This window comes from Panthera leo, chromosome A1 (assembly GCF_018350215.1).
Source record: "Panthera leo isolate Ple1 chromosome A1, P.leo_Ple1_pat1.1, whole genome shotgun sequence".
NCBI classification, from domain to species: domain Eukaryota; kingdom Metazoa; phylum Chordata; class Mammalia; order Carnivora; family Felidae; genus Panthera; species Panthera leo.
In genome coordinates, this window is record NC_056679.1 from 221,274,656 (window position 1) to 221,290,271 (window position 15,616).

General features: G+C 34.4%; 1 protein-coding gene across 1 annotated transcript in view; it reads left to right on the plus strand.

The window, feature by feature from the left end:
• The window catches only part of CDH12 (cadherin 12), a 287,396-nt gene that overhangs the window by 79,143 nt on the left and 192,637 nt on the right, over window positions 1-15,616 (plus strand). Inside the window, exon 3 of the mRNA XM_042908231.1 lies at window positions 14,849-15,143. Within this exon, the coding sequence (XP_042764165.1) occupies window positions 14,849-15,143 (295 nt within the window). The remainder of the gene's footprint in view (window positions 1-14,848; window positions 15,144-15,616) is intronic.

The following is a 15,616-nucleotide window of genomic DNA, read 5'->3' on the forward strand; positions in this document are numbered from 1 at the left end:
GAATATTAATGATGTCAAAAAGAGAATACTTATAAAAATAATTAGTACATTTATATAAATTATTCAAATGGAAAATCTTAGTATAATTAGTAATAATCAAATGATCCCATTTTAGTTTATTTATATTGTTCTCTCCACACATACCCAAGTCTGATCATAAAGCTTATGCCTACTACTTTTACTCCATGTTATTTTCCCCGTGTTCAGGGAAAGCTAATGGAGCTTGAAATTGATGGAGTCCTTTCTAATCCTGGCATCAATCTATATTCTCAGTCCCTGATGCCTTTTCATGCTACTGACTTTTCCCTCGTTGAAGTGCTGTAACACATTTACATATGAAATCTTGATGAAATATGGTTGATGGAATTTATCTTATCTGAAAGAATCAGAAAGCTAAGGTTTGTTTTGATCATTGTTTGTTTTGTTTTGTTTTTTACTCTTAAATGTTTTTAAGTGTATAGGCACATACCATTTTGATTTATTAAACATTATAAGGTGGCTTTCTTGAGCCAAATGGCCCCCAAATAGCAGCAGATATTTTCAATGCACATAATGGAAAGAACTCTGGGCAGAGTTGGATAACCCAGTTTCTATTCTGACTTTTCTGTAATTAACTAGCTCTATGATATTGAGGAAATCACTTAGCCTTTCTGATTCTCAATTTCCTCATTTGTGGAATGAAATAATTAAAACCATGTTCTCCAAGGTACTTTCTAGTTTCAAAGGCCTGATTTTACTCCACGACAGGAGCTGTGTATGAAAACCATTTCTTCTTCTTTTTTTTTTTAAATCTCCTTCTCAGCAATGCAAAATACATTAACAATGTTTTTAGAATATCCGATCCCAAGTATATTTGGGTTTAATTCTTGCCTAATGATCAACAACCAGAGTGGTCAGTCTCTTTAGTCAAGGATTTATGCAATGGTCTGGACTGGCCAATTCAAGAGTCATGGTACAAATAGTTCTACAACACAAAAGATACACTTAAACCTTAGATAGACAGCTTTTTTTTTTTTTTTTTTTTTTTTTTTTGGTATGTGAACTGATCTATATCTGAGCTGACTATTCAAATGCCTTATTATTTTCCTTCCTATGAAGAGGACCAATAAATTCCAAGCATCATTAGCAGCAAGTGTGTGCTCAAAACCAACAAATGACATGCTAACTTCTCAGAGAAGGCTTCAAGATATAAAATGAGTGAAAACCTTGTTATTTCTGTGAGCAGAGATAGATCATAGGAGCAAAAGTACTCAACATTTTATAAGGCAATATAAATGCAGCCTGTTTTAAACTAAAATATAACATTATTTGTGTGTGTATGTGTGTGTGTGTGTGTGTGTTTATGTGAGAGGAATCAAAACTTGGAATTAAAGAAAAATTATGTTCAGCCCAAAGTGTTTCCCCTCTAAAAATGCTAGGGGATTGGGCTTAGGCAACAGTTAAATTGTAGAATCATAAAGACTCAAGCAGAGAATTTCAAAAGCATTCTGTGGATTACTACTAGTTTTCCAGTGTGTACCCATGATTCTGAATTGAAGAAGAGGACTGGGAAGGGAGTGTGAACCATGGCCCTGCCTCATTCCTTCTATATTCTGCACAATGCATAGCAGCTAAGCTTTCATTTTAAGACATTATATGTTAAACATAAATCCTTAGAATGGCTGGCTTAGAGAACACTGGTATGGAACACAATAAAATGAATGTATCTGTGCATTTGGTTTAAGTTTAATGAACTGTCACTCTTTGAGCTGCAGGAGCAGAGACCTTTACCACAATTTAAGTGTCTGTACAGAATGAGACAACGCATCTCATTTGACTTCCCACAGCAATTTACTTGATGAAAGCTCTTTCCTGGATCCTGAGTTCAGCATAACTACATCAATTGGCCAGGTTTCCTTGATTCCAAAGTTAAGATTCACAGGTATTTCACTTTAACAAAAAAACAAAAAACAAAAAAAAAAAGCATTGTTTCAAATTGTATAAAGGATGAAGAAGTAGCAATAGTAAAATCTGCTGTGCTTTTTTAAAATTTTTATTTTTAATGATTTTAGGTGAAGAAAACAGATTCTCTACCTATGTTGATCTTTGAGGACTTACGTTGGATTTGTCCCCAAATCTGTGACACTTGAATACAATCAGTATTCAATAAATGCTTATTGCATGCAAAAAGAACATGGATGGTTTTGTTCTGGATTTTTTTTTTTTGACTGGCAAAACCAAGTTCAGAGTAGGAGATTTATGAGTTCATTCTATGAGGAAAAGTCCAGACAATTTCAGTAATTGATTTGATATCAGAAAGACTCCCTCTCTCCTGTCCTTATTTTTCTCATTCTGCTTTTGTATGCAGACTAAATTTTCTTTTATTTTCAAGACACCTTCATTATGTTGTCCAGGGTACAGGGTGAGGTGGAGACTATCTTGGTAGTAGTCAGCTATTTCTTTGACTGGAAAGGCATATGTGAACATTGGCCAGACCTACGATCTCTTCCTATGGTATGGTCAAAGGGACAAAGTGCAGTGAATAACAATATTACTAGATTCACAGGGTGAATTTGTACAGGATCACTTATACAAAGGAGGGAGCAGATGTATGTGCTAGAAATACTAGAGTATGGATACAGGCAGGGAAAAATTAAACAAGCAAACAAATAAAATAATATGTCAGAAAATTGAGGCACTGTGACATAATGATTTATGAGAAATATATATTTGGCCACTCAGATGATCAAATATATACTTCTCAGATATATATGGTCTTCATTCACAGTTCCTGAAAATGCTTGGCAGCCGTAAAACTGTCATGGGTATCTTGTTATTAATGAAGGTGACTTTTGGACCCCACTATGGGGAAAGGGCTGGTTGCAATGGGGGCCAACCATTTGATTAAAGGTTGACCTTCAATCCTACCCCCTGCCCTCAAGGAAGAGGAGAGGGGCTGGACACTGAATCAGTCAATGGCCTATGACTTAGTCAATCCTGACTATAAAATCAATGATAGCTCCATAAAAAAAACAAAAAGACTGAGTCTAGAGAGATTCTAGGTGGGTGAACATATGGAGACTGGGGAGAATGGCACCCCAAAGAAAGCATGAAATCTCTGTGCTCCTCTATGTATCTCTTTATCTGGCCATTGATTCATATCCTTTATCATATCACTTAATAGACTAGTAAATGTAAATATTTCCCTGATATCTGTGAGCCACTCAAAAATTAAAACAACCTAAAGAGTGGACTGTTGGAACCTCTAGTCTGTAGCTGATCAGTCAGAAGCACAGGTGTCATAGCCTCAACATGGCAACTGGAGTCTGATGTGACAGGGGCGGGGGGGGGGGGAAGTGTTAGTATAGGACTGCGCCCTTAACCTGTGGAATCTGATGCTGTTTCTAGGTAGATAGTGTCAGAATTGAGTTGAATTCTTGGACAGCCTGTTGCTATTTGAGAATTGCTTGGACTTGTGTGTGGGGAACACTACTCCACACATAGGAATTGGGTTCAGGAATCCTAAAAGAGTTGGTGTGAGTAAAGGCACATAACCAAGAAATCAAAATTGTCTCTTTAATCAAGTAATGATTATGTTTTTTAAATGAAGTATTAATAATATTAGATTTCTGTAAGTACCTACAAGTATTAGTTTTCCATTGCTGAATAACAAATTCCCACAAATTGAGCAGCTTAAGGCTCACAGTTCTGCAGGCAGAAATTCAGCACAGAATAAAGGATTTCTTTGTTCAAGGCCTCACAAGATTGAAACCAAGGTGTCAGCAGGGCTATTTTTCTCTCTTGAGGGTGAGAAAATCAGCTTTCAAGCTCATTCAGACTGTTGGCAGAATTTTTCTTTGCTATTTTAGGCCTCAGGTCCCCTTTATACTGCTAGTGGGGATGTGGGACCGCCCTCAGCTCCTAAAGATTGCCCCTTTGTATCCAAGCAAGTTGGAGCATGGGTTTCTAATTTCCTCTTTTTACACCTGGAAAAGAATTCTTAAGCTTTTAAAGGTCACATGTGATTAGGTCTGGCCCACCCAGCATAACATAACTATAAGAATTAAATCCATAGTCTTCACAGTCCTGGGGAATATGCAGGGAATGTACATTAAATCTTGGGATATATGCAATATGGCAGAATACTGACCACCCCACCATATTTTGGAGTTCAACCACAATTGATAATTAAGGCTTGATTTGGATTCAAGACTATATTTAATAAATACAAGTTTTATTATCTAAAATAATACAATGAAGTATAATTGGACCCAGATTAGTCTTAGAAATTTTGTATATAGCTTCTCTTAATCAGCAACCAATGGTATATGGAGAGAGTAGAAAATTATTAAACGCAGGGAAAGGTGATAAGTAAACAAACCTTTTGTTTTTTTTTTTTAGATTTTGGGAATAATGCAAGTATAAATCTGTAACATTCATGTCCGTTTTAGGAAAATGAGGTACACACACATATACACACACAATTCTATGGATTGCATGCATTATTAGGAAAATTTAATAACAAAGCAATTCAATATCTTCTGAAAAGCAATTAAACTTTGAGAGATTTATTCATCATTTTAGGTCTCAGTCAATCTCAAATTAAGCATCTGCTTTTATAATTCTGAATTCCTTAAAAAAAAAACTTTGACCTTTAAAAATGAAATAGCTTGAAATCGATTTATTTCACTACACATCCAATAATATATATTTGCAGAAAGCAGTCAAAATTGAGGTTCCTGCATCTGTGAGAGCTGTTTGCATTTTTTTTCTTTATATCTTTCTTTTTTATTCATTACTTTATTTTCCTTTTAAAGTCAAAGTCAGTGAAATTACTATCTCTTTGGAAGTTTCTTGGGAATCTTGTTATCCCTAGTGGGAAACAAGTGAACCCTGAGAATGATTCCTTCCTTAATATGCTTATAATGAGAGATTTTAGAGAAACATCTCTGATTAACCTGTATTTAGAAATAAGATGCATTTTACTGCGTTTCTTACACAGAAGAGTTACTGTTTCTATCTCTCATTAACACATTGCAATTTAGCATTAAGAGTACTCATTTTCATATTATTAGGCAAAAAAATGAATATTTAATGTATACTTTATCATGCAAATAAGATAATATTTATGACACTGTTATAGGATATAAGACTGAGAGATATGAATTCTTAACAGTAAATTTGACATGAAACTGCTTGACTCACAATACAAAGAAAGCAACCTGGTTAAGTACTTGGATTTATTTTTTTCTGCTTTTGTGATATTATACTTTCAAAATCCATTTAAAGTAGTTATTGTAAAGTGAGGAAAGGAAATAAAAGACTTCAGTGAGGTGGCTTTGTCCTTTAACACATAAAGCAATCCCCACAGTAATGCATGCTACAGAAAATAGGTCACCTTCAAACCACCTTTGAAATAAGCAGATAATGTGATTTTCAGATTGTGTTCTTAACAGTGTTGTTTTATAGAATGTGTATCTATTTAGCCTTTTATTTATTTTGCAAAAATGTGCATGTGTGAGCACATGAAAACACATACAAATATTCTGTCTTTCTCTTTTATCTCTGACATATATATATATACACATATCTAAATATTCCCACACACATACATATGCCTGTTTATTTGGTTATTAGTTCATTGTGAGAAAGTACATGTGCTAATGACTTTTTCTCTAATGAAATGTAGTGATTCAGTTAAGTTTTTAATATTATGGATTTCTATATGCTTCAAAGAAAATTATGATATACACAATGTGCAGAACCTTAGAAAAATTTTCATTGGAATATTTTATTGATATAGTAGTAAATTATATTTTCTTTAACATAAATGCTGTTCACTCTTTTCTAGTTGACTATTAATTGTTCCAAATACATGATTGGCACTATATTATTGAGGTGATTTCTAACTATAAATGTGATATCACTTTGTATTTTAAATAAAAACACAAATATAACATGCTTTTTAATTATATAGTAAATGCATATGAAAACTTCTATAGAAAAATGTGATTTGGGAGACAAGAAATTGTAAAAAGACACAGTGTTTTGAGTGAGTATCTTTTTTGCTATGACCCATATTGTTCCCCACTGGACTCCTGTCACCTTGATAACAAGTTGTAACTTATGTTCTCTATTCCAGTGGCTAGTGCAATAACTAATGGGCAATCCAAAGCATTCTTGAATACAACTATTCTCATTAATGTGTCCATTATAATGCAGCCTGGTTTTGCTCAAACGAACTGATGTATATTACAAAACCGATACTTGGGTAGCTTGTGGCTAATCTAATCCCCTGGCCAAAAATTCAGTGTTTGTTTGTCTTTTCCTCTTAAGAGAGACCCATTTTTGAGAGTTAAGAAAAAAAATGACTTTACATGCATCAAATTAAAAGAGAACTGATTTAGTTGAAGAGCTAGACTCAGAGATACACAGAGTTAGACTACTTGATTTGAATCTTAGCTTTGTGTCTTTCCATTTGTGTGTCTTGGGCCAACTCAGCTTCTCTGTGCCTCAATTTATGCATCTGCAAAGTGAGACTGTTAATAGTAGGGTTGTCCTTATAGGGTTATTCTAACTATTAAAGTGGCTTCAGACACATAAAACCTTTAGAAAATTGCCTGGAAAAAGTAGAAGCTTGATAGTGTTTTCTATCATTATTTTGTATCCAATTAGTTTTCTTGTATCTATGAATATAAATTAATGTAAATGGAAACAAATATCGCTATACTGGGCTCATTTGGATGTAAATGCAGATAAATGAAGGGAAATAGACATTCGGAAGTTAAATTCTCTAGGGTATTTTCCAAATTTTATGATGTAAGTATTAGAATCCACATTTTATATATGATGATTCTGACATCCAAAGAAACTTAGTAACTTCTACAATAACATCCAGCTAAGAAGTAATGGGTTTGGGATTTTTAACCCCAAATGTTTGAGGCTTGTGATCATGGATTTTAGACCATTCCATATTTTAAATCAGAGTTAATATTTGAGTCTGTCTGATTTATTACAGTTCTTAAATGCATATACAAAGAAGTTGGGATAAAACATAGAGCTTTTGAAAATTAAATTTTACATTTTGAAATATTAGAATTTCATTAGAAAGAGTTCACTTATCATATTTGTCATGCTAGCACATCACTGATTAGTTTGAGAACTAAATAAAGCTTATAAGATGTGTAACACGGTGTCCAGTATTCAGTAAGGGCTAATTACTTTTATTATAAGTAATAATATGGAAAAATAGTAATGAGTAGCAATAAATTAGTGAATGATATCTAACTACAATAATGTGTAATTATTATTTAAAGCTCACTTTTATCTAGAATAAATCATCCTCTGAAAAATAATCACATTTGAAATCATACAGAAATTCACTTTCATTTCAAATAGAGATTCCATTACTGAACATTTGATAAGAACAGTTTATTGTCAGGGAATGTTTTGTTACCTAAAACCTGGCTTTGTGAAAAGTGCTTTACAGCTTTGGAAATGTAGGTAAGAAATTATTTTAACCTTCTCCCATATTTTTTCCCCCAAATCCAGGCACCACGCCAATGACCTCTCAAACTTCTCCAGAACTACTTATTAATATGTTGTGACACTCTCAAATGATATAATGTAATCTGGGTGAGCTGAAGTTGTAAAATATGACAATCTAGAAGACGAGTTAGGATACCCCTCATATGTAACCACACGTGCAATATTCAAGGAGAAAAAGAAAATGAAAGAAAGCATCGGGTGAATAGCATATTTGTTTTCTTTAACAGGATATAAAATATATCCTAGCACATCAGATTTTGTTACTCCCAAGAATTGCAAACAGTCTTTGTTCTTCTTTGCCCTGCCTTGGCATACCTCTGGGGAGGTGCGGGCCTTTTTGAAATGCATTTCTACTTCCTTACATAGAAGGTGAAATATTTCCAGATGATAAATAGCTTTGGGTCTGTAACCCAGGCAGGGGAGTCCTCAACTCACTTTGGGCTGTTAAAGGGAATTTCCAACCTTGTAAAGTGGTATTCCTCTTGCTCAAATGGCAGCAATCATTTGAGGAAGAACAAATGAGTCCCATCAGGGAGTAGGATGGCATAGAATGTCAAATATTCTTGAACCTTAAGTGGCGTCAGAAATTTTGCATTATAACTTATTCAGGCAGAACTACAGATCATCTTTGGGTCTAGTCTTCTTTTGTCAATAAGCAATGGCTTAAACATAATCCAATGGCTTTGTAGCCAATGCAATGGCCGCTGTGATGGTTCTGAGAACAGAATAAGCATGAATTGGAAAGTGAGCAACTATAAAAAATGGCATACGAATATTTTATAAGTATACCAAGAAGCATATCAAAAAAGTAGGTTTTTTTGGTTTCTTGGTGCAAAATGAAATTATTTCAACCAAAGAAACTTGCATAAAATTTTCTCCTTCTAGTTTTGACTGGTTTATCCGAGGGATCCTGTATGTAAATAAGACAGTTATAATATTATTTCAGATCACATGCACCAACTGTTGAACCATAATATTAAAGCATTCCACAGGTTTTGTGATCATTTGAAAACTGAAAAGGAGTACCACAACTTATATGCCATTACTACACCAAAATTTACTGAGGCATATCCTGTACAAGGAGCGTTTCCCTCACATTGAGTGTGTTTATGGAGATGACTGGAAGGAGATGCCATAACTCAAGGATCTCTACATTAAGTAGGGCATACTTTTATGCTGCTATATTTGCTCATATATATTTTGAGACTAAAGAACTATTCTAAGACAGAATAGTAAACACTTAAAGACATGTCAGGAAGTTTCGTTTTCCAGCAGACAAATTCAGAATGGAGTCTGGTTCCCTGAAAAAAGATGATGATAAGTACATATTAAGATGCATGATCCAGGGCACCTGGGTGGCTCAGTCTATTAAGCGTCCGACTTCGACTCATGTCACGAACTCGCGGTTTGTGGGTTTGAGCCCCGCGTGGGGCTCTGTGCTGACAGCTCAGAGCCTGAATCTTCCTTCAGATTCTGTGTCTCCCTGTCTTTCTGTTCTTCCCCGTTCTGTCTCTCGAAAATAAACATTAAAAAATTTTTAAATGCATGATCCTTCTAAAGTTAACAGAAATTAAAGACACAAAATCCAAATGCAGTGTTTGAAAGTTGCTTTGATCTATGCTCAAAATATAAAGAAAGAGCCAAGAAAGATATTTGAAGAGACAAGTGGGGAAAATGGAATATGGGCTGGTTATAAGGTGGTGATAGGTATTTTAAGTAATTTTCTTAAATGAGATTTTGACATTATGATTACATAGGAAAGGGCCTTATTTTCATGAAGTTGGTGTTTCAGTATCATGTAGGTAATTGTTTTGATGTTCACAATTTTAAAAAGTATATATATATATATATATATATATATATATATATATATATGTGTGTGTGTGTATATACACACATATATATATATATATATATATATATATATATATATATAAGATACAGGAAATGTTAATAATTATTTAATCTAGATAGTGATAATATAGGCCTTCCTTGTATCATTCTTTTAATTTTTCTGTTGGTTTGAAGTTCTTTTTAAAACAGTTTTGGTAAAGGAAGATGGTAGAGTGCCCACACATTTTCATCCCTCTCCTGAGACCGTCAGTAATCTACAATATAGGAACAAAAGTATTAATGCATAATCTTGATGAGAATGATGTGGAGGGCAGGTTTTAAAACAGTATGTGAGGTACCATAGTACCTTATGGGCACATGGTTAATAATTTGCAAGAACATACACCAAATCCAGTATTCGCTGAACACAAATTTTGGTTCTCAGGCAGAAACGAAATCAAAAGTTTTGGTTTTTTTTTTTCAAAAATCAAAATCAAAAGTTTCTCCTTCCAACATAACTCCTATGCTCCCCAGGCCTAGTAACCACCCCCTATCCTGGCAAATAGCAAATGAAAAGAAAATCACTGCTGGACACAGTAATATAAAAAACATTTTCTATTTTATGTGTATTTTCAACCCAGAGAAAAATAAGACTAAATCCCTTATTTTGTGCAGCAGTTCCTAAAATATAATCAAAGAGATGCTAGTAAACATTTAACTTTAAATTAGCTTTCTCAAACTTTTAGACACTGGAATCCAGATTTGCTTATGCTCCGAAGCTCGTTAAAGCCTTTCTCAGCATCATATTTTCATGTTCCATCTGAGATGACTTGGAAAACGTCAGAAAACACCACCACCACTTCCACAAAACAACTGCTCGGACAGGGCGGATTTCTACATCTAGTGTTTATAGAACTCTGTTTCCGGGAGAAATTTTAAATGTCAATACTAAAAAATAATATTTTTGAAATTGGCTGCTTTAGTCAGTAAATACAGTCAGCACCTACTCAGAAACAGCTTTTGAAAAAAATAATTGGAGGGGCGCCTGGGTAGCTCAGTCAGTTAAGTGTCTGACTCTTGCTTTCAGCTCAGGTCAGGATCTCACGGTTTGAGAGATCGAGCCCCATGTCAGGATCTGTACTGACAGCGCAGATCCTGCTTGGGAATCTCTCTCTCCTTTAACCCCCTGTCGGTGCTGTCTCTCGAAATAAATAAATAAACATTTAAAAACATAATTGGAATAAGAAACCTTTCTTGCTGCCATTTTTAAATTGCTGTAAATGAAAATAATTTCATCCTTGTGGAATCATTAGCTTTCTGTATGTGTGTGGCTTAAAGCCCCGTGTAAAACGACATCATGTGCTTTGTCATAGTTAATTAACACAGCCCAAAGATGAGGCAAGTCACGAAAATCCTTCTTCTGAAACCCTCCCTCCTTCTTTATGCAAATGACACTAAAAAGTAGCTTCACAGTATAAGCTAAGCCTGAATTTCATTCCTGAAAGATTTAAGAAACAAATTCCAGGGGCGCCTGGGTGGCTCAGTCGGTTGAGCGTCTGACTTCGGCTCAGGTCATGATCTCCGGGTCTGTGAGTTCGAGTTTGAGCTCCGCTTCGGGCTCTGTGCTGACAGCTCAGAGCCTGGAGCCTGCTTCAGATTCTGTGTCTCCCTCTCTTTCCGCCCCTCCGCCACTCACACTCTGTCTCTCTCTCCTTCAAAACTAAATAAAAATTAAAAAAAAAAAAAAAAAAAGAAACAAATTCCATCTACAGAGATCAACATCTGGAATCACTGAAGTTTCACATTTTTGATTCATAAAAATTATGTTTTTGGTCTTCATAATTACCTCTAAAGGAGCTAAACAGAAGAACACACACACATGTACATTCATCTTACTATTTATGAAAAAAATAGGCAATGCTCATTAAATCATTCAACTTCCTTGAATGAATAATGTGCACGTCAAAAATTATTCTGTAGGGGGGTACCAGCCTGGCTCAGTTGGTACAGTATGTGACTCTCAGTCTTGGGGTCCTGAGTTTGAGCCCCACATTGGAGATAGAGTTTACTTAAAAAAATTTTTTGAAGAATTTCAAGTGATACTGAAAAATAGTCATGGTATTTTGTTATTGAAAGTGTTAAAAAAAAAAAGAAAGTGTTGATTTTTTTTATATCATGTTATATGTGTATATAGTCAGAATAATAAATATAAAAGTACATATAGATATATATCTATATGTATACTTTTTCAGGTATATGTATTTTTATTTATAGCAATTTATATACACTGAATATAACAAAGTGTACAGAAATGATAAAAGAAGCTATCTATCTACAATACCCACATCAGGCAGTCACTTATTTAATATTAGAAATGATGCTGGAAAGACACCTATACTTTAAGCTAGTTACTCATGCCAGTTCAATCACCACTGAATAACTAATTTTAAATATTGCCCATCAGGGGTCGTCTTTATGGCTCAGTTGGGTAAGTGTCCCACTCTTGGTTTTGGCTCAGGTCATGATCTCCTGGTTCCTGAGTTCGAACCCAGTGTCGGGCTCCTTGCTGACGGTACAGAGCCTGCTTGGGATTCTCTGTCTCAACCTGTCTCTCTGCCCCTCCCTCACTTGCACTCTCTGTCTCTCTCTCTCTAAATAAATAAATAAACTTAAAAAAATAAAGACAAAAAAAGTTAAAAAATATATTGCCTGTCAGTGCAAGATATCTCAGGTGGTCCCCTATGAGGTATTGTCATGTAATGAACTGCCATAAAAATTCTGATCCTCTCAAGAGTTTTACATTAATCAACTTCATTCCCAGTTCAAAGTTTTAATGTATATTCACATATTTCTTCTGAAGTTTTAACCCCTACAAAATTCAGCTTTAAATTAGAAGGGAAAAGTAGAAGAGTGAGGAAGAACAGCAACTGAATTTAATTTCGATCTTGGATAGAGCCGCAAACACATTTGCTTTTCTATTCTTGTGTCTGTTAGAAAAGAAAACAGTTCTGATTTTAGCTAAATGTGAATTTTTTTTTTGTAACTCTTCTTGGATCCCATTGTAAAAACCTTCTTGGAATTTTCACTCGCTTCCCACAATATTACCACATATTCTTTGGAGCCATTGGCAAAATGGATGCAGTTTATAGAGTCTTTGCTTTTGCATTGAGCTTTTGCCCGGCTCATATCTTTAGATACATTTAAAAGAGAAAGCAATACCCACTGTGTTGAATATCTTTCATAGTATGGGTGAAATATGTAATTTGAAATTCCCAAGTTCAAAGTACATTTATCTACAGCTTGATTTTACACTTGAAATTTCCTCTGCTTCATAAGAGTTTGTAAAAAATTAGGAGGAAAAAAATCTTCCTCCTGTCATTTATCACAATTTTCCTTAGACTTGAGTAAAATATACAGGAACTTGAAAAAACTAAAATCATGTGCTCTCTTTCTATTTTCCATTACTTCAATTGTAACACTTGTCCATGTATCAATCCTTTGCATATGTTATTATACAAGTATATTTTCAGAGAAAAATTTGAAATAAATACAAATTCACAGAATGAATACATTAATTTTAATAACATTAAATTGGAAAGATGATGCTATTTTATTGAACTTAAAACCAGAATGTTGAGTTTAAGAGCAAAGATATAGCCACTGTTATCTTTATTTTGTGTATGTTTTGATTTTACTAATACTAATACACAGAGCTTATTTGCAAAAAGATATTTATATGATTTAAGGTATTTCAAACCTTTTTTTGTGGGGTTTGAAACATTAAAAAAACCAGAACTCATTCTTCCCCAAATTATGCAAGAATGGTGGGCTTGTAGGCAAATTTTGAGGCACAGTCCAAATGACTGTGAACACTAAAAGAATGTTTTCCTTTGGTTGATCCATTGACTGAAATGAGCTTTTATTTATTTTTTTAAATTTTATTTTATTTTAGAGAAAGAGAGAGAGACAGCACAAGTGGGGAGCAGGGCAGAGGAAGAGAGACTCTAAAGCAGGCTCCATGCTCAACACTGAGCCCGATGATAGGCTTGATCCCAAAACCCTGGGATCATGACCTGGGCTGAAATCAAGAGTCAGATGCTCAACCCACCAAGCCTCCCAGGTGCTCCTGGAATGAGCTCTTAAATCTAAAAATGTGGACTCTGAAATCAGATGGCCTTATACAAATGATTAGGCATAGGCTAAAACATTTTAGATCACCATCTGAATAAAAAAATGATAGTTATAAGAATATACATGCTGTATAACTTAAATAGTGAGTATATTACTTATAAATATATATATGAGTATGCATATTCTTAGAGAAGTATAAATGATGTAATACTTACATTGTATGTATACATTATTGGATAATTTATAGATCTCCAAGTCTATGTTCCTCTTCTATCAACTCTTGGACTCCAGTTTGAAAAACATTGACTTAAAGTGTTGCAATGAAAATGTATCGTCTTTTTTAGTCCTCCCCTGTTATTTATGTGTATCTTGTTACATACTATAATAGAGTGAATTGTACATGTGTTGAAGAAATTATCAGCGGTTCAAAAATTTTCTACATTACAAGATTTCAAATATATAGAAGGAATTAGAGCAAGCTATTTGTCTGCAAATCTGAAAGGATAATCAGTGATCCTATCCAACATTTAGCTGAGTAATACTGAATAACTCATTGAAAATCAGTCTGTTAAAATGAGATACTCTACTACACATAACTGTAACCATCTGGTGTGCCAAAACTCTCCTCTGCTTTCAAATAAGAAGGCACAATGATGATCAAATACAGTTGATCCTTGAAAAACACGGATTTGAACTTCATGGAGGTTAAACCTCACATGTATTTTTTTTCACGAATACATAAACTTATAGTATAGATAAATACAATATAATGTTGTAAATGTATTTTCTCTTCCTTGTGTTTTCTTAATAATGTTTTCTTTTCTCTACCTCACTTTATTGTAAGAATACAGTATATAATACATAAACAGAGAAAATATGTGTTAATACACCTATTTTTGTTGTTGCTAAGGCTCTGGTCTACAGTAGACTATTAGTAGTTAAGTGTTGTGGGTATTAAAAGTCATACACATATGTTCAACTGCTAAAGGGGTCGGCCACTCTAACCCCTGCATAATTAAAGGGTCAACTGTGGATTAAAAGGTAAATGATGGAATCTCTGGGATATATACATGTATATATAAATATTTAGCATGGATTTTTCTAATTTTTTGTGTATTTAAAATGTTTATAATCAAAGAGTTGGAAGGAAGGAAGGAAGGAAGGAAGGAAGGAAGGAAGGAAGGAAAGGAAGGAGGGAGGGAGGAAAGAAAGAAGGAGATGAAAATGAAAAAAGAACCATAAGATTTTTCTTTAACTTTTCTGATGAAAAGTTACGCCGCAAGTATTTTTAACACGGGGCCATCCCTTTAATGGTGTTTTCTGTCTCTGTCTCTGTCTCTCTTTCTCCCCCCAAAAGCTCCATTCTGACTTAGATAAAGGAGAGGGCACTGTTAAATACACCCTCTCAGGAGACGGCGCGGGCACTGTTTTTACCATTGATGAAACTACAGGGGACATTCATGCAATAAGGAGCCTGGATAGAGAAGAGAAACCTTTCTACACACTTCGTGCTCAGGCTGTGGACATAGAAACCAGGAAGCCCCTGGAGCCTGAATCGGAATTCATCATCAAAGTACAGGACATTAATGATAATGAGCCAAAGTTCTTGGATGGACCTTACGTTGCTAGTGTCCCAGAAATGTCTCCTGTGGGTGAGTAGGCAAATCAAAATTTTGTCAGATGCTATGAGGCCTTTTCAACATTTATTTTTTGCAGTTTGGTGTAAACATCTTATTTGTAAGCCAGAAGATTATTCTTCCACTGTAAAGGATGCAATTATTTTCATTTTTCCCATTTTTTTTCTGGCTCCATCTAAATATATAAATAGATTCATAAACATGTAGGATATATAGCATTTACCCTATTTTCCAGTCCTTGCATTCACTTGAGCTCAAAGAATTCCTTGTAATTAAGTACAAAACTCACTTTGTACTAAAATTCATTATCATTGCAATTCCAGATCCCTACACAGGTACCTACCGTACCTACCAAATAGCAGATAGTAATTCATGGTTCACAGTAAATCATCCAAAGCATGTGTTCTATATTTGTCTGGAGTGGTCCAGAAAGGAGCATGCTATAGATGGAGATTCCAGAAGGATGATATTGTTTCGTTTTGACTATA